Source organism: Carettochelys insculpta, chromosome 4 (genome assembly GCF_033958435.1).
Source record: "Carettochelys insculpta isolate YL-2023 chromosome 4, ASM3395843v1, whole genome shotgun sequence".
In the NCBI taxonomy this organism is placed as follows: Eukaryota; Metazoa; Chordata; order Testudines; family Carettochelyidae; genus Carettochelys; species Carettochelys insculpta.
In genome coordinates this window covers 5,665,593-5,685,077 of record NC_134140.1, presented here as the reverse complement: position 1 = coordinate 5,685,077, position 19,485 = coordinate 5,665,593, and the positions used below count along the sequence as shown (strand labels likewise).

The 19,485-nt window shown below is 50.3% G+C and overlaps 1 protein-coding gene across 1 annotated transcript in view; it reads left to right on the top strand.

Annotated features, from left to right (window-relative positions):
- Window positions 1-2,504: 2,504 nt before the first annotated feature.
- FBXO41 (F-box protein 41) overlaps window positions 2,505-19,485 on the top strand; it is a 43,490-nt gene continuing 26,509 nt past the window's right edge. The window contains exon 1 of the mRNA XM_074991654.1: window positions 2,505-3,238. Within this exon, the coding sequence (XP_074847755.1) occupies window positions 2,505-3,238 (734 nt within the window). The remainder of the gene's footprint in view (window positions 3,239-19,485) is intronic.

The window sequence follows — 19,485 nt, the reverse complement described above, 5'->3', positions numbered from 1 at the left end:
CTGTGATTCTATCAAGCAGCGTACAGCATAGGCTAGGTAGACAGCCGAGAGCCCTCCATTTTGAAAGAGCCGAATGTAACAACCACTGTTTGCCCCATCTCCCTTGTGGCTGAAGCAAGGATGGGCTGAGACCCAAGAGCAAACGGCAGGAGTAAATGGTCAGTATTCATCATGGGCCTTGGCTATTTTCTTTCTCTGACACTCAGCGAGAGGATAAACTGGCTCAGAGTGAATACATCTTGTGTGCACCCGAGTGGCAGGGAAGAAGGAGACAGGGAGATGCAAAGCGCCATGTGGGAAAATCAAGAGTCACCCACACACTGGGTGACTGGGTGTGGGTCACTGTCCTATGGGGTGGCACTGAGACCACTGATAGAGAAAGAGAACGAGTCTCCTCTGCAGCCTTGGCTGAGAGCCAGCAGGCTTTTAGCTCAAGTGGCAGAGACTCCTGCACTAAGCTCCAGAGGTCCCAGGTTCGGTTCTGCCTGTTGTCTTTACCCAAGCACCTGGAGATTTTGGCCAAATATCTCTCAGGCAGGAGGCTGGCCCCTCCGTGGAGGGAGTGGAAGTTGTGTGTGGCTTGAGGCTGGACTGGGTGAACTTGCATGACAGAAGGTCCTACGGAGCAGAATTGCAGAGGACAGACCAGGTGATCCATTAGGTTATTCCTGTCCTTAATTTCAAGGCTTCCTTCACAAAGCAAACCTCTCTGGAGCCCTGCAGGAGAAAGCCAAGCTGAATAATGGATGCATTTCCAGATCTGGCGCATGATCAGTTCTGACTTAGCTCTACACACTCAGGCTTCCCTAGCCTTAGTTAACAAGGATCAAGGGGGGGTCTGGTATGTTTGCCCAAGGCAGATGTCAATTTCACACTTGATTAAATTCTCTTCCTTTCCTGCCTCCTCCAAAAGGGAAGAGCCATTTAGTTTGGTAAATAATGCTTTCTCCTTACGGATCTCAGCAGGGGTGGTAATAGCTGCCTTGTTATCCGTAGGAAATTGTGTATTTCCCACGCTCACAGCTCTGCCAATGCCCCTCAATCCGAACCGCAGCCCCTGGTTATCCCAGCCCTTCGTGCCTCACCCAAAACTCTTCCCATGCCTCTCGCTCCTGATCTGCAGCCCCCGCCGGGTGCCCCACACCCTCTTCCGCTGTCCCTGGCTCCTGACCCAAGCCCCTGCTGGGCCACTCTCCACTCCGTTGCTGCACCTCAGTTGTGACCCACAACAGTTGTGCCACCTTGTGGGTTTTGTGCTGAAGGGCTCTCCTTTGCAGGTCTCCAGAGATGGGTACCTGGGGGTCACCTCTGGATCACATTACATCCACTTCATCCTTGGCGTTGAATCTGGCACAACCAGGGCCTACCCTCCACCAGTCCTCTCACCCCAGCATACTATTCTCACGGGCTTCCCACCTTCCTCCGCCCCCGACTCTCGTGGGCGTGGGAATAGGATGTCGCCTTCACAGGAGTTCTAGCCACTGTGGCTACACCTGAACCTGCCCTCTGTAAGCCACTGATGGAGAGGGCACCAGGGAGGGGTTTGCCCAGGTGCGAGAAGTGAGCGTTTAGCTGGCTGAACTCGAGGGCAGAAGGGGCAAGTCTGACCCCTGCAGGCCAAAGAACCATTCCTGGTTTGCCCGAGAGTAGATCTGCTAGAAATTCCTCCCTGCTGAACACAGGGGGGCTTTCCAACCTCCCGTGGGAGGGAGAGGGTCATCTCTTTACACCTGAGCTGTGCAACCCCCAGGGATCGGAGCTGGGGGAGAGAAATCCCAAGAGAGGGGAACAGAAAAATCAGGCGTTCGGGGCGGGGCTATCGGGGAAGAGAACTACAGGCTGAACCTCTCTAATCCAGCACCCTTAAGACCTGACTGGTGCCGAATGAGAGAATTTGCCACACGACAGGAGGCCAGCATTTTCTAGCACATTACCAGCACTTCCACTGCTCACTGGGTTCTGAGAAGATACTGAGGGGTAAATTACAGCTAAATAACAGCACAGAACCCTGCGAGCCAGGACGGGCGGCTGGAAGCAAACATTACGGGACCACAGGAAACTTGGCCACGCCTGCGATGAGCGGTCATCTGGCTAACTAACACGCTGGATTACGGATGTTGCTGGACCAGGGAGTTCTGGATCAGAGAGGTTCCACCTGTAGACATGGTAGCTGTGGGGGTGAAGGAGAGTGGTTGTGAGGGGCGGGGATTGGGGGTGGGACGGGGAAAGCGCTGCCCATGAACTGCTGATGTTTTTCTCTTCCAGGGCCAGTGCTGCCAAATGGTGCACAGACCTTCCTCGGGCTCACCCGGCTGGGCTGCCGCCCGCTTGCCACGCCTGCCTCCTGGCCCCTGACCGGAAATGCCCTTGTGGAGCCGGCGCTGTGCCCCACTGTGCCCTCTTTCCCCCCGTGCTGCTGCCACTCCCTGGCCTGCACAATGACAGGGGCCCTGCTTGCTTCCTGCGGAGGGGTGCGCGGCGGGTGGAGCGGCTCCGGCTGAGGGATGGCCTCTCTGGACCTGCCCTACCGCTGTCCGCGCTGCGGGGAACACAAGCGTTTCCGGAGCCTCTCCTCGCTGCGGGCCCATCTGGAGTACAACCACACCTACGAGACCCTCTACATCCTCTCCAAGACCAACAGCATCTGCGATGCCGCCATCTTCCCCTTGGTGTCCGACGGCACCTTGCTGACCCCAGCTGCCCGCCGAGACATCTTTGAGAGCACCTCCTTCCAGGGCAAAGAGCAGCGCTTTGCCTGCGACCTCCTCTCGGCCGACGAGCTGGAGCCTGCCTCCTCCTCCACTTCCCGCTACGTACACGAGATCGAGATCCCGCTGAGTGAGATCTTCACCTGCAAGGCCATGAGCTCGGCCGGCACCCCTCCAGCCGCTGCCGCCGCCGCCGCTGCTGCCGTGGATGCTGCCTATGAGGAAGGCCTGGCCCGTCTGAAGATCCGGGCCTTCGAGAAGCTGGAGGTAGACAAGCGGTTGGAGAAGCTAACAGAAGAGGTGGAGCAGAAGATCGCCTCGCAGGTGGGCCGGCTCCAGGTGGAGCTGGACAGGAAGAGCTCAGAGCTGGAAAAGGCCAAACAGGAGAGCGTGAGGCTGAGCCGGGAGAAGCAGGAGCTGGAGGACCGGGCGACAGAGCTCTCCCGCCAGGTGGACGTCAGCGTCGAGATGCTGGCTTCCCTCAAGCAGGACCTGGTGCAGAAGGAACAGGAGCTGACGCGCAAACAACAGTGAGTCTTGCTCGGCCCACCTGCTCCGCAGGGGTGGCCTGGGCATGTGCACGTCCTCCCTTGCATGCACTAAAATGCTTCCGCCTGTTCTCGTGCTTCCACAGACGTGCATGTGTCTCCATGATCAGGTGTGACTCCACACGCAGGCGTGTTGGTCGTTCCGTGTTTATAACTCAGCATCCAATGATCTGCCTCAGGTCTGTTTTCCATTGTTGCAGAAGTATCAGGCCATCTCCTCAGCTGCTGTCTGGTGGCCCCACTCGATTGACCATCCGCAGTGCTAGAGGGGAATGTAAGGCTTCCTGTGCTAGCCCTCCTGGGCCTAGGTCAGCTCAACCAAACGTCATGCGCTGGTATTCAGGCTGTTTGTGAGCATGAGCTATTATAACCATGTCTACTTCCTTACCATAGAACTGTCCATTCCTCTTTGTGTGCCTGTTTAAACCAGCTGAGGTTCTGATGCACAGACATTAGCGAGTCAAAAGGCCAAAGAGATTGTCCGATCCAAACCTCACAGCCAGTGCAGGGCTGGTCCATTACAGGAGCTTGTCTAGTGGTCAGTCTTAAAGAGTCCCAAGCAACATGGCTACCACTCTTCTGAGGCTCTCTCACAGCTTTCTCCATCGCCCTGACAAGGAAGACTTCCTTGATGGAACCCTTGTTATTTTCCTCCCAAAATGCAAGTCAGAGCCCTGTCTTCTTCCCCATCTGGGTGTTCTGAGTCGTGCAGGCACTGGGCTGTCTAGTCCCATCCTCAGTCATCATTCGTAGAATCATAGAATACTAGGACTGGAAGGGACCTCCAGAGGCCATCGATTCCAGCCCCCTGCCCTAATGGCAGGACCAAGTACTGTCTAAACCATCCGATAGATGTCTGTCTAACCTGTTCTTAAATATCTCCAGTGATGGAGATTCCACAACCTCCCTTGGCAATTTATTCCACTGTCTGATCACCCTGACAGTTGGGAACTTTTTCCTAATGTCCAGCCTAAACCTCCCTTGCTGCAGTTCAAGTCCATTGCCTCTTGTTGTATCCTCAGAGGCCAAAAAGAACAAGTTTTGTCTCTCCTCATGACACCCTTTTAGATACCTGAAAACCGCTATCATGTCGCTCCCCCCAGTCTTCTCTTTTCCAAACTAAACAAGCCCAATTGTTTCAGCCTTTCTTCATTGGTCACATGCTCTAGACCTTTAATCATTCTTGTTGCTCTTTTCTGGACCCTCTCTAATTTCTCCACATCTTTCTTGAACTGCGGTGCCCAGAACTGGACACAATACTCTAGCTGAGGCCTAACCAGCGCAGAGTACAGCGGGAGAATGACTTCTCGTGTCTTGTTCACAACACACCTGTTAATGCCTCCCAGAATCATGTTTGCTTTTTTTCCAACAGCATCACACTGTTGACTCATATTTAGCTTGTGGTCCACTATAATCCCTAGATCCCTTTCTGCTGTAGTCATTCCTAGACAGTCTCTCCCCATTCCGTATGTATGAAACTGATCGTTCCTTCCCAAGTGCAGCACTTTGCATTTGTCCTTATTAAACTTCATCCTGTTTACCTCAGGCCATTTCTCCAATTTGTCCAGATCATTTTGAATTATGACCCTACCCTCCAAAGCAGTTGCAACCCCTCCCAGCTTGGTATCATCTGCAAACATAATAAGTGTACTTTCTATGCCAATGTCTAAATCCTTGATGAAGATATTGAACAGAACCGGTCCTAAAACAGACCCCTGCGGAACCCCACTTGTTATACTTTTCCAGCAGGATTGAGAACCATTAAGAACTACTCTCTGGGTACGGTTATCCAGCCAGTTATGCACCCACCTTATAGTAGCCTCATCTAAATTGTATTTGCCTAGTTTTTTTATAAGAATATCATGAGAGACCGTATCAAATGCTTTACTAAAGTCTAGGTAGACCACATCTATCACTTCTCCCCTATCCACAAGGCTCGTTATCCTATCAAAGAAAGCTATCAGATTCACCCACACTAGAGCTGTTTCATCTCATCCTGTTAGTCTATCCCACCAGCCACTTGATCTTTTTGGTGGCTCTTCTCTGAACTCCTCAGAGTTTGGGCACCAGCATGCATCCCATGCAACACAGTAGTAGAGAGGTGGGCACAGTGCCCCTTGCAGGTTGAAGAGGTATTCCTGCTAGAGCAGCGTTTCTCAAAGGAATTGGGCCATGGAACAACACTTGGGTTTGGAATATATTGATGGAATACATCCCTGCTGGTCTGGACGGGGGTCTGTAAAGAAAAATGGCCACACGTAATGCTCCAAGGGTGATTTAAGCGAGCTTGTAAATAAAAGACATCTTGAAAAAAACTGAGAACAAAAAAGAACAGGAGAAAATCATCTGAATGAACAACTAACATCCTTCTGATTGGAGGACCCTACAATTAAGCAACCCTACAATTAAGCGTAAAAATTAAGTACAGGCCCAAAACAAAACAGCCATAAAACAGCCAAAAGAAAGATGGTCGGTGTCCTTTTTTTGTACAAAAATAGAAAGAACAATCGTGTTCAAAAAAAGACTGTCCTCCATAAAAGCTTTAAAATATTTTTATGGAAAAGAAACGCCACCCACGTTAGATATGGAAAAATAGTTTTTAATTTTGTGGTTTTATAAATTTGCTAGTTTTACACCAGGCGACTGGAAAATAAAAATAAGTAACATTTGACAGTTTTTTAATGGGGTGAGTGTTTTTGCATCTCTGTTTCCTCATGAGTCATATAACAAGAAATACACTACAGTATTATGAATGTGTTATAAATGTTAATATACCTACAGTCCAAGGCTTTTTTTTTTTTATGTGGTGAAATGCACCGGAATGGAGTCCCGTCACCTTTTTCCGGTAGAACACCAGAAAAACGTTCACCACCAGTTCTGCTGCAGTGCAGGGCCTGCGGCATTAAAACTGAACATCTGAACTCCTGTGAGGAATCATCAGACTTGGGTTCCGGCACCGTTTTTTCTCAAAAAAAAAAGCACTAGTCAAATATCTTAGTATTTTTGACACACACAATTTCTTATTTCATATTTTTGAAGGAAAAATATCATGGGCTTCGAAATTTTTTCATGGAACTCTAGTCACATGGTGTGGCAGGCCAGTGTTCTGTGAACATGGTTTGGTAAACGCTGCTGCAGAGCTGCTTGGGGATGAGTTTTATTTCTCCTGAAAGCCACAGAAGAAAAGGAAACACAGAGTGACACATATCAGGGCAGGAGAAGGGCCATTTCCGCTAACGGAGGGTAGCGGCACGAGAACCAATGGGAATCAATCGGCCCTGAGTCGGTTAAGGCTGGAACTGAGACAAGTGTTTCTAGCCAGCTGAGAAGGGCGGGGTTCTGGAATGGCCTTCCAATACCAAGTGTTGGGGGCGGGACCTAGTAAGAGTTAAGAGGGTGGTTGGTAAGTTTCTGAATGGGATGATACAGGCCTGCAGACGGGGGTAGGGGTGGGAAAGGGGACAGTTGTCTCCAGGCCCAGCATTTCAAAGTGGCAGCTGAAGCTCTGGCCCCTTTGAAATGCTGCTGAATGCTGTGCTGCCACTCCGCATGTGCTCTGAGGAGTGGGGTGGGGTGGGGGACCCAGGGCTGGTTGCCCTAAACCCCGCCTCTTCTGTCCTTGGCCCCGCCCCTTCCTGGACAGGGAGCCGGGGGCCCCTCCAGCCTTGCCCTGGGGTCGCGGTGCCTGTTGGGATGATATGACGGGGTTCCCTGGGAAAACATGGTTTGGACTCGATGGCCCAAGAGGCCCCTTCCTGGCCTATGTTTTTTCGAAACAGACTTCGTGGCACTGGCATGTCAGAGGGAAAACAGGCGTTTCAGAGAGAAACAGAACATGCAAAAAGCCAAGCTTTTAAATTTTCAGTGGTCCTAATCGGAAACATTTGCCACGAAAGCATGCAAAAAGCAATAGCCTGTGCTAGAAATGTTCTTATGATGGATGTCACAGGGCCTCTCATGTAGGATCATCTGATGGATTTAACTAATATGACATCTACTCTCTCTTCCACATCATTAATGGAGATGTCAAATAAGATGGAACATCAGCCACCAGAGTGACTTATTCTCTCTTCTCGCCCATAATTTGCTACTTTGCCATTTATCATTACCCTTTGTTTATGGCCTTTCAGCCAATTTTCCATTCATGCAATCGGGTTCAGATCCCTGCCAGCTTCAATTAATGTTTCAAGATTTCATGAACTGAGGTATAAAATGTTTGACTAAATTCCTAGTAAGTTACATCAGCTGCACTCCTATTCACTGATAAATTTGTCATTCTGTTCTCTCCCTGCACCACCAGAAAAAAAAAAAAAAGGTTGTTGAGCTGGATTTATTCCTTGTAACTTCCCAGTTGTACTTACAACTCACTGGTCTGTTTATCCTCTGTTCTCGGGGCCTGCTTCTCCTGTGGTTATTTGTTCAACCAAGTCATTAGGGATAAATGTAGATAGGTGAGGCAGCCTAGGGCAGTGGTTGCCCACCTTTTCACTAGTGTGGACTCCCAATCAGCCCTCCCAGAAAAACATTTGCAGCCCCACATCAAGGCCGATTGTAGCTGCTATGTGCACTTCATTACATGAAAAAGGAAACCACGGCATGGATTTTTGGACAGTGATTTGTAACAGTATTGGAAGAGTTTTAATTTAAAAGTAATAATTGAGTGTAACTTTGCAGTTTATTTTACACTTATTTGCTATCATTTTTGTTTTCCTTCTATTTTTCCACAGACCCTCTGCCATCCCTTTGTGCACCCCCAGGGGTCCACAGACCCCAGGCTGGGAACCATTGCTTTAGGGCTCTCCTCACCCACTGTCTGAACGGCAGTGCTACATTTGATATTCCTGGCTTCTGGTCCCAGGAATTGTCCAGGGGCTGCTCAGCTAGCTTCCCAACTTGCATGGCAGCCGGGCCAGATGTTACTATATGTGTCCATTTTCCAAATATTTCCTTACCCGGTTGATACCAATATTCTTCTGAATTGCTCCTGCTTCTTTGTCGGGAAAGACCCTTTTAAAAGAAGGACTCAGCATCTTAGCCTGGTTCACTTTGCTAATTTCACCCTCCTCCACCAGCCTCTGGGTTCGCCCCATCCCGTTTTTTCCCTGATGGTCGTGAATGACCTTCATGCTCCCATTAGCCCCTTTGGCAAGAGCTAACCTGGTTCACTTATCTCCCCCTCGGCCAGCTGCTCTGTGTTTCTGCTGGCAGTCCCTTGCCTTTTCCACGTACGCTGCAAGTACTCTGGGGATGTACGTTTAACCTCAGCTTTGTGATCCACTCCCATGTGAAGAGTTCATTGGTTCTTGCCTAGTTCTTTCTCAGAGTCATTGCAGCACAGAACCTCTTTCTCTGGTGTTTTGTCCTGCACCTAGCACAAAGGGGCCCTGGTCTTTTATTTTGTGGGAAGACAAGTAGTACTGATTAATTATCACCTGACACACATTAATTATGACATTCTTGCTCTCTCTCTCCCTCTTTCTACCCTCCATGAAGCTCCCTTATTCCACCCCATCAGCCCTTAAATGCGAACCTCTGAGTCTTTGGCCTTATGCTTTGACTGTACGTTTTTTTTAAGGACAGAGCCTATCCTTTTGGTCTGTGTTTTGTATAGCACCTCGGACAATGGAGGTCCTGGTTCAGTACTGGGGCCTCTAGGCACTACCATAATACACCTAATAGCAATAAAAATGTACAGTGCCCAGCACAGTGGGGATCCTGGTTCATTACTGGGGTTCCTAGGCACTACCGTAATATACCTAGTAGTAATAAAAATGTACAGAGCCTAGCACAGTGGAGATCCTGGTTCATTACCAGAGTTCCTAGGCACTACCATAATATAGCTAATAGTAATGAAAATGTACAGCGCCTAGCATAACGGGGATTTTGGTTCATTACTGGGGTTCCTAGGCACTACCGTAATATACTGAAAAGTAATTAAAATTTACAGCGCCTAGCACAACGGGGACTTTGGTTCATTAGTGGGGTTCCTAGGCACTACCGTAATACACCTAATGATATGTGATCTCAAAATGTTGGATAACTCCCCCCGAACATCCTCTGGAGAGAGAGAAGGTCCGGGAGTGAAAATGAGGAAGACAGTGGTACACACACGCACCCAAAGTGTGAGGACATAGAATAAGTAAGAAGTCTGTGACCACCCTGCAGCACAGGTGTGTGGCATCACAAGTCATTGTGCGCGCTGCTCTTGTAAGAGGGGTTACCAGAAGTGCGGTTTGACACAATTTATTAAGGACCCTCTGCTATTCACGTGCGTTGTAGCACTTGACTTACTGAGTTTTTTACCCGGTTGCAAAAAATGGCTTTTCTTGCCGTTTTGGTTGCCAGCACCTGACCTAGTACAACGGGGTCCTGGGGCCGCTAAATGCTACTGCAGAGTAACGGGTGACTAGCGCTGATAATACTGTCGACGCATGTGGCAAGCCCTCACTGCTTGCTGTGGCTGTGACCCTGCAAGCACTCATCTGAGAGGTCCCATTCAGCCCAGTGGGGTTTGTTGCCTATCTAGACAGCCTCAGTCCCCCTCCAGAGCCCCTCAGGTACTCTAACATGCCAGGGTGGGGCCGGGATTTATTCTCGGGGAAGACGGGGAACAGGGGACTGTTTTCCTGACGGGGATGTGGATGTCTCTGTGTGCTGCATTTCTGCCAGCGCGATTCCTGTCTCACAAAGCTCCGGTGAGAGGCGAGTTTCTCTGGGTTCTGCGGTGTGGCAGACAGGTGGCAGGTGTGTGTTGTAGAGTGATCTATGCACACAGAGGCTTTTGGCTTGGAGACGGAGTCAGGCCCCGAGAGGAAGCTGGGCTGTGATTTTATCGTAAATTTCCCTTCATAAGCCGAGGCTGATTCCCAGTCTCCCTGCCAGAGGATGCCCTCTGGGGCTCACCTCCCTTAGGCAGCCAGGCGCACGTGTGGCGGGGAGCTATGGGCAGCATGGCTGTGGGGATTGCGGGTGGGGACGGTGCCAGGATGCACTTGCCCAGCCGTGCGACAAAGGGCACTCCGTGACGTACTGCTGTTCACGACGAGGCCGCTGGCGTCACCACCTGCAGGCTGGGGGGGGTGGGCGGGGGTGGCCACGCTGTCGTTTGGATGTGGTGCGCCTGCGATTTGCAGCGAGAGTGCAGCGGATGTCTGAGAGCCTGAAAACTGGCACCCTCTCTGTGCAATCTACAGCCCATCGGCGCTGAAGGGCAGACTCCAGCTGAGCCAGATAGGCTGTGCCTGCACGCCTGGGACGCGGCAGTGACGGGTGCGGCCACAGGTGGAGGGACGTGGTGTGGTATTGGAGGTTTCTCCAGGCGCAGCTGAGAGGGCCAAACCAGGGCAAATTGCTTCAAACAGGCCTATTTACAGCCCAAGAGTGGGGGTCCTTCACTATAAGGAGACCACAAGGAGCGCCTCCGCTACCTCCCTGGCCAGCAAGAAATCACACCAGCAGCTCCCTCAGACATGCCAACTTCCCTTGTGCCACAGCCAGTATCCTCCTCACACGGAGGGGATGTTCTGAAAACCAATCTCACCAAATCCACACAGGTTCTTCCAGTCTCAAGGGACCAGCCCCATTCCCAGGTCAACGTGTACCTCAGACCTAATCCAGCAGTGCCCGCTGCACCAGTCCTCTAGAATCCAAAATCTAAAGGCTTATTAATAAAAAGAAAGAAAGAATAGGGTGAGTGTAAAATTGTTAAAGCACTCAAATTGCATACTCCGGTCACACAGTTCTTGATGCAGGCTGCAGCAGATGGAATAGGCTGCTCTCTTAAATGTCTCTGGAGTGCATCCATTGTTAGAATGGGTCAGCAAACCTTCTGGGTTGTTCATAGCAGAGTGGTTCCTGAAGTGATGAGCTGGATTGAAGACAAAGATGGAGGAATTGACACTAAGCTAGGGGGAGAGGCAGATACATTGGAGGGTAGAGATAGGATCCAGAGTGACCTGGATAAATTGGAGGACTGGGCCAAAAGAAATCTGATGCGATTCAACAAGGAGAAGTGTAGAGTCCTGCACCTGGGGCGGAAGAATCCCAAGCATTGTTATAGGCTGGGGACTGACTGGCTCAGCAGCAGTACAGAGAAAAGGGACCTATGGGTTGTGGTGGATGAAAGGCTGGATATGAGTAAACAGTGTGCCCTTGTAGCCAAGAAGGCTAATGGCATATTAGGATGCATTAGGAGGAGCATTTTGAGCAGATCTAGAGAAGTGGTTGTTCCCCTCTATTCGGCACCAGTGAGGCTACATCTGGAATATTGTATCCATTTTTGGGCCCCCCAGTATGAAAAGGATGTCGATGTGCTGGAGCAGATTCAGCAGAGGGCAACAAAAATGATTAAGGGGCTGTAGCACAAGACTTATGAGGAGAGACTGATGGATTTGGGCTTGTTTAGTTTGCAGAAGAGAAGACGGGGGCTGGGGGGCGTAATTTAATAGCAGCCTTCAATTTCCAGAAGGGGAGTTCTAACGTGGATGGGGAGAAACTGTTCTCAGTAGTGACAGGTGGCAGAACAAGGAGCAATGGTCTGAAGTTGAAGAGGGAGAGGGGTAGGTTGAATATTAGGAAAAACTACTTCCCCAGGAGGGTGGTGAAGCACTGGGATGCGTTGCCCAGAGAGGTGGTGGATTCTCCATCCTTTCAGATTTTTAAGTCCTGGCTTGACAAGGTCCTGGCTGGGATGACTTAGTGGGGGTTGATCCTGCTTGAAGCAGGGGACTAGATGACCTCCTGAGGTCCCTTCCGGCCCTAGGATCCTATGAATCTCAGACTCCTCTTCATCCCCTTGCCTGTGTGTAGGGAATTCCATTGTTCTCCATTGTGGAAACTCTTCTGAGATGGAGCCTGTCACAGCAGCAGGTCACCCTCCATGTCCTTTTTAGGCAATCAGACATTGCTCGTCTCCTGGGTTACACTCCCACAGCCAAACTCCTCAGGTGGGGATTGGAGTCTGAAAAGGCCCTTTCTCTGTCAGGTGAGGCTTCCTCTGACTTTCACCATAGGTTGCCACGCCTTCTATTGTGGTCTCCCAGAAACTACAATTTCAAACACAAGCACAGGGCCAATACTTGTAACGCCACGTATAAAAATGATACACACATGAGCAGCGTCAACAGATTCGGCGAACCACCAGCTTTCAACAGACGCCTCGCTTGGCCCACCTGGCACAAGGTTTGGTGCAAACCTAGGACGGTGGTTGCAACCGTTATTGGTCCGTGCACCCAAAAACCCAACAACGTCACATGCAGCGATCCCTCTTCAGCTCAGCCTGGCTCCAGGAGCACTTTGCTGCCAGCAGAGAGAGACGGAGGCAGAGGCAGAGGGTCGCTATCTGTCCCGTTTTGGCTGGGCACCAGGAAGGCATCCTGATTTCTTTTAACAAAGGGGCTAATTGCCCCGTATTTGCTCGGAGGAGCAACTGCTGCCTGGTTCCTGGCTCCCTGCAGCTTGGGGAAGCCGGGAGCTGCACCAGCACAGCTGCCACCCGGCTCCCCACAGCTTGGGGGAATCCGGGAACCGGATCAGCACAGCTGCGCCTGGCCCCCAGCTCCCCACCACTCAGGAGAGCTGGGAGGAGCACCAGCAGGGCTGCCGTCCCGTTCCCAGCTCCCCACAGCTCAGGGGAGCCAGGAGGAGCACTGGTGCTGGGGGGGAACCTGTCAGGGCTGCAGCCCCGTTCCTGGTGCCCCAAGGCATGAGGCAGCCAGGAGCTGCAGCTGCCCCCCACAGCCAGGGAGCACCCCCCCAGCAGGGTGGCAGCCCCCACAGGGTAGCCACTCCCTGAGCAGGGTGACCATCCATCCCATTTTGGCCAGGACGGTTCCCGATTTCAGGCACCAGGAAGGCGTCCACACACCCCCTCTCCAGGGTGTCCCATATTTAGCCTAGGGAAATACGGTCACCCTAGACAGACAACACATGCTTGGCTTCTCCCCTTGGCCACCTGCCCTTCTGGGGTGGAGGCTTCCTCCTGGCTAGTGTCCTGGTGCGGGAGTCACTGCCTGGTAGCTCAGCACTGAGTCACCAAAATCCGAAATGATCCATGATCCCAGCGCAAAGGCAGGACCTGCCAGTGGGAGTGGGGGTGGGGGTGGGGGTTAAAGGGGGCAACTGCCCCAAGGCCTGATTCAAAAGGGCACAGTGTGGTAGGGGCAGCCCTGAGGGCTGGCTGTCCCCAGCCCCGCCCCTTCTGTGTGATGCCCCGCCCCTTCCGCCTGAGGCCCGCCCCTCCTGGAAGCATGCGGCAAGCTGCTCTTCAATGTGCCCAGGGGCCTGACAATTCCAGAAGCCCCCTCGGCCTGGAGGAGTCCCGGCCATGGAGCAGGAGCCCCAGAGCTAGGTGCTGTACAAGCGCAGAGCAAAGAGACCACCTCTGCCCCAGTGCTCGTGTTTCGTCAGGCATGCCCTGCCCTAAGCCAAGCACCCACAGCCTGGCGTCTGGCTTGGCGAGGCCGTGTCAGGCTGGCAGCGAAGCTCCCTGCTTCCTGTGCGGCACGGCTGAGCCTAGCAGGGAGGAGTGGGAGGCAATCCACCAGCTGCGCCGTGGCTAAAAGGAACGATCCTCAAAGGGAGCGGGTGGATACTGCAGGGCGGCCATGGGGCTATGGGAACGTATCCCATTAAAACCCAGCATGGTTCCCATGTGTGTGTAGCGCCCCCAGGCCCTTCCTTGAAAGGGCATTGCCCAGAGCTGAGCACCCGCACTCCTTTAATGTAAACACCCGGAACGCGACAGCTTCCCAGAAGTAGCAGCAAAGGACAGCACCAGCGGTGCTCTCCAGGGTGGGGAGCCAGGGTCTGCCTCTGCAGGTCCCCTGGGAACCGGACCGAGCCTCACTCTGTTCCGAGGTCAGTCCAGCAGCGATTGCGGGCCACTGGCTGGGATCCAGTGACCTGGCCCGGAGCTGCCCTGGAAATACCCTCTGAGCCATCCCGCTCGGAGGGGAAGCCTGCGCTGCGGTACTTAAGAACATAAGAACATAAGAATGGCCATACTGGGTCAGACCAAAGGTCCATCAAGCCCAGCATCCCATCTGCCGACGGTGGCCAATGCCAGGTGCCCCAGAGAAGGAGAACAGAAGACAAGTGATTTATCTCCTGCCATCCATCTCCTGCCCTTGTTCTGAAGGCTAGGGCACCATACTTTATCCCTGGCTAATAGCCATTTATGGACCTGACCTGCAAAAATTTATCAAGCTCTTTTTTAAACCCTAATAGAGTCCTGGCCTTCACAGCCTCCTCGGGCAAGGAGTTCCACAGGTTGACTGTGCGCTGTGTGAAGAAAAATTTCCTTTTATTAGTTTTGAACCTACTACCCATCAATTTCATTTGGTGTCCCCTAGTTCTTGTATTATGGGAAAAGGTAAATAATTTTTCTATATTCACTTTCTCCACACCATTCATGATTTTATATACCTCTATCATATCGCCCCTCAATCGCCTCTTTTCCAAACTGAAAAGTCCCAGTCTCTCTAGCCTCTCCCCATATGGGACCCTTTCCAAGCCCCTAATCATCTTAGTCGCCCTTTTCTGAACCTTTTCTAATGCCAATATATCTTTTTTGAGGTGAGGAGACCACATCTGCACGCAGTACTCGAGATGTGGGCGTACCATAGTTTTATATAGGGGAAGTATGATATCTTTTGTCTTATTGTCGATCCCTTTTTTAATAATTCCTAACATCCTATTTGCCTTACTAACTGCCGCTGCACACTGCGTGGATGTCTTCAGAGAACTATCCACTATAACTCCAAGATCCCTTTCCTGATCTGTCGTAGCTAAATTTGACCCCATCATGTAGTACGTGTAATTTGGGTTATTTTTTCCAACATGCATTACCTTACACTTACCCACATTAAATTTCATTTGCCATTTTGCTGCCCAATCACTCAGTTTGCTGAGATCTTTTTGTAGTTCTTCACAATCCCTTTTCCTTTTGACTGTCCTGAACAACTTGGTGTCATCTGCAAACTTTGCCACCTCACTGCTTACCTCATTTTCTAGATCATTGATGAACAAGTTGAACAGGATCGGTCCCAGGACTGAGCCCTGGGGAACACCACTAGTTACCCCCCTCCATTGTGAAAATTTACCATTTATTCCAACCCTTTGTTTTCTGTCTTTTAACCAATTCCCGATCCATGAAAGGACCTTTCCTCCTATCCCATGACCACCTAATTTACATAAAAGCCTTTGGTGTGGGACCGTGTCAAAGGCTTTCTGGAAATCTAGGTATATTATGTCCACTGGGTGCCCCTTGTCCGCATGTTTATTAACCCCTTCAAAGAATTCTAATAGATTAGACAGACACGACTTCCCTCTGCAGAAACCATGCTGACTTTTGCCCAACAATTCGTGCTCTTCTATGTGCCTTGCAATTTTACTCTTTACTAGTGTTTCTACTAATTTACCTGGTACTGATGTTAAACTTATCGGTCTATAATTGCCAGGATCTCCTCTAGAGCCTTTTTTAAATATTGGTGTTATATTGGCCGTCTTCCAGTCATTTGGTACCAAAGTGGATTTAAAGGATAGGTTACAAACCACTGTTAATAACTCCGCAATTTCACATTTGAGTTCTTTCAGAACCCTTGGGTGAATGCCATCTGGTCCTGGAGACTTGTTACTATTCAGCTTATCAATTAATTCCAAAACCTCCTCTAATGTCACTTCAATCTGAGTGAGTTCCTCAGATTTGTCGCCTAAAAAGGCTGGCTCAGATTTAGGAACCTCTGTAACATCTTCAGCCGTGAAGACTGAAGCAAAGAAATCATTTAATCGCTCCGCAATGGCACTGTCTTCCTTGATCGCTCCTTTTATATCTTTATCATCCAAGGGCCCCACTGCTTTTTTAGCAGGCTTCCTGCTTCTAATGTATTTAAAAAACATTTTACTATTGTTTTTTGAATTTTTGGCTAGCTGTTCCTCAAACTCTTTTTTGGCTTTTCTTACTACATTATGACAGTTAATTTGGGAGTGTTTATGTTCCTTTCTATTTTCCTCACTAGGATTTGACTTCCACTTTTTAAAAGCTGCCCTTTTCTCTCTCACTGCCTTTTTAACATGGCTGTTTAGCCATGGTGGTTCTTTGTTAGGTCTCTTACTGTGTTTTTTTATTTGGGGTATACATTTAAGTTGGGCCTCTAGTATGGTGTCTTTAAACAGTTTCCATGCAGCTTCCAGGGATTTTAGTTTAATTACTCTACCTTTTAGTTTCTGTTTAACTAGCTTCCTCATTTTAGTGTAATTCCCCTTTTTGAAATTAAATGCCAGAGTGTTTGACCGCTGCGGTGTTCTTCCCAACACAGGAATATTAAAAGTTATTATATTGTGGTCACTATTTCCAAGCGGTCCAGTAACAGTTACCTCTTGGACCAGATCCTGCGTTCCAGTCAAGACTAGATCGAGAATCGACTCTCCCCTTGTGGGTTCCTGTACTAGCTGCTCCAAGAAGCAGTCATTTAAGGCATCAAGAAATTTAATCTCTGAATCCCGTCCTGAGGTGACATGCACCCAATCAATATGGGGATAATTGTAATCTCCTATTATTACTGTGTTTTTTATTTTGATAGCCTCTCTAATCTCCCTTAACATTTCAGCATCACTATCACTGTCCTGGTTAGGTGGTCGGTAATATATTCCTAATGCCATATTCATATTAGAGGAATGAATTGTTATCCATAATGATTCTATGGAACATTTTGATTCCTTTAGGATTTTTACTTCATTTGATTCTATATTATCCTTCACATATAGTACCACTCCGCCACCCGCACGACCTGTTCTGTCTTTCCGATATAATTTATATCCCGGTATGATAGTGTCCCACTGATTGTCCTCATTCCACCATGTTTCTGAGATGCCTATTATGTCAACTTCCTCCTTTGATATGAGGTACTCCAGTTCACCCATCTTATTAGACAGACTTCTAGCATTAGTGTAAAAGCATGTTAGAAAACTACCACTATTTATATGTCCGCCTTTCACAGACGTGGTGGATTTTTTTATGCACGATTGTTTCACATCTGATCTTGCCCATATATTATTTCCCACGTTCCCTATCTGACTAACTTCTAGGGAATCCCTGTCTATGGAGCCTCGTGTAAGAGAAGTCTCCGTCCGATCCAGGTGCTCCCCCGCACCAATCGGCTTTCCCCCACCTCTTAGTTTAAAAACTGCTCTATGTCCTTTTTAATGTTTAATGCCAGCAGTCTGGATCCACCTTGATTTAGGTGGAGCCCATCCTTCCTGTATAGGCTCCCCCTACCCCAAAAGTGTCCCCAGTTCCTAATAAATCTAAACCCCTCTTCCCTACACCATCGTCTCATCCACGCATTGAGACTCTGAAGTTCTGCCTGTCTATCTGGCCCTGCGCGTGGAACTGGAAGCATTTCAGAGAATGCCACCAAAGATGTTCTGGATTTCAGTCTCTTTCCTAGTAACCTAAATTTGGCCTCCAGAACATCTCTTCTACCCTTCCCTATGTCATTGGTACCAACATGTACCACGACGACCGGCTCCTCCCCAGCACTGCCCATAAGTCTGTCTAGATGTCTCGAGAGATCCGCAACCTTTGCACCAGGCAGGCAAGTCACCATACGGTTCTCCCGGTCATCACAAACCCAACTATCTATATTTCTAATGATCGAATCCCCCACTACTAAAACCTGCTTCTTCCTAACAGCTGGCGCTCCCTCCCCCGGAGAAGTATCCTCGGCACGAGAGGATACAACATCACCCTCTGGAAGGAGGGTCCCAACTACGGGATGGTTTCCCTCTGCTCCCCTTGACTGCTCTCCTTCCCTGAGCCTTTCATCCTCCGTAACAGCCTCAGGACTGTCAGATTGGAGGTGGGACAGCCCTACTATGTCCCGGAAAGTCTCATCCACAAACACCTCTGCCTTCCTTAGCTCCTCCAGTTCAGCCACCCTGGCCTCCAAAGCACGCACTCGGTCTCTGAGGGCCAGGAGCTCCTTGCATCGAGCGCACACATACGCCACCCGCCCACAGGGTAGGTAGTCATACATACTGCACTCGACACAATAAACAGGATAGCCCCCACTCTGCTGCTGGGCTTCTGCCTCCATTTCCTACTCTAGTTATATATGAGGGTTAATTAAATGTTTCAGATAGAGGTTGTTATAAAGGATTTAGTTTAAGGGCAACAGAAGTCACTGGCTCCCTCCAAGCTCCCTCTCCAAACTCCCTCCTGTTAGCACGCACCCTGGTTGCCAGCACCCGGTCGCAAAGCTCCCTGGTCGCTTACTAGCAGGGTTTAAGTGCTCGGCCTCCCTGATAGCTCCTCCCTCTGCCTACAGCTCAGCCAATCAGCACACGGTGTTTCAATTCAAACCTAATCAGCTTCCAACTGCCTGCCTGCCTGAGCACACGGCCTTTCAAACAAACAAACACACACTCAGCTCAGCACTCCAAACAAACAAACTCCAAACTCCAAACAAACACACAAGCCCAAAACCTCCAAATATAAGCAGCCACTTACCCCAAGGTGCTTTAGTTTGCTCCTTCCTTCTCCTCCTCCAGGAGAGCCTCTCCAAACTCCCTCCTGTTAGCACGCACCCTGTTTGCCAGCACCCGGTCGCAAAGCTCCCTGGTCGCTTACTAGCAGGGTTTAAGGGTTTAAGGGTTTACTTTTACGGGTGTAACCCCAAAGCCCTGTTGCGAGGCGAGAGAAGCTGTTGTTCAGAGACTGTGAGAGGTGTGTAACGTCATAGGGGAGGCTCCAGCTGGAGCGTTGTTATAAACTGGCAGCTGTCTGACCCTGGCACGGAAGGTAAAGCTGGCCCTATCTTCCCAGAGCCACGGGGCCAAGCCTGACAAGGCCAGGCTGCGGGTGGATGAGTGGCAGCCAGTGGAATTAGCCCCATGAAGGTGTCAGGTGAAACAGACGAGTGGAGAACAAATGGCTGCATTTCAGGAGAGACAGTGCCAGGACAGCTCAGCCCCGCTGAACACAGTCTCTCTGGGCACCTCTTGCTGTCCCTGGCTGAGCCATTGCCTGACTGCTGCTGAGCACAGGGCGAGGAGTCTCAGGACACGCAGAGATGGGCTGGTTCGTTTAGACTCAAGCATTGAGCACCTGCCACTCCTGCTAACGCCAGTGGGAGTTCTCTGTATCTCTTCACCTATGGCCTGACACACCCAGGGAGCTGGGTGACTCCTGCACACTTTAAATCCCTTGGAAACACACCTTAGTACACCAA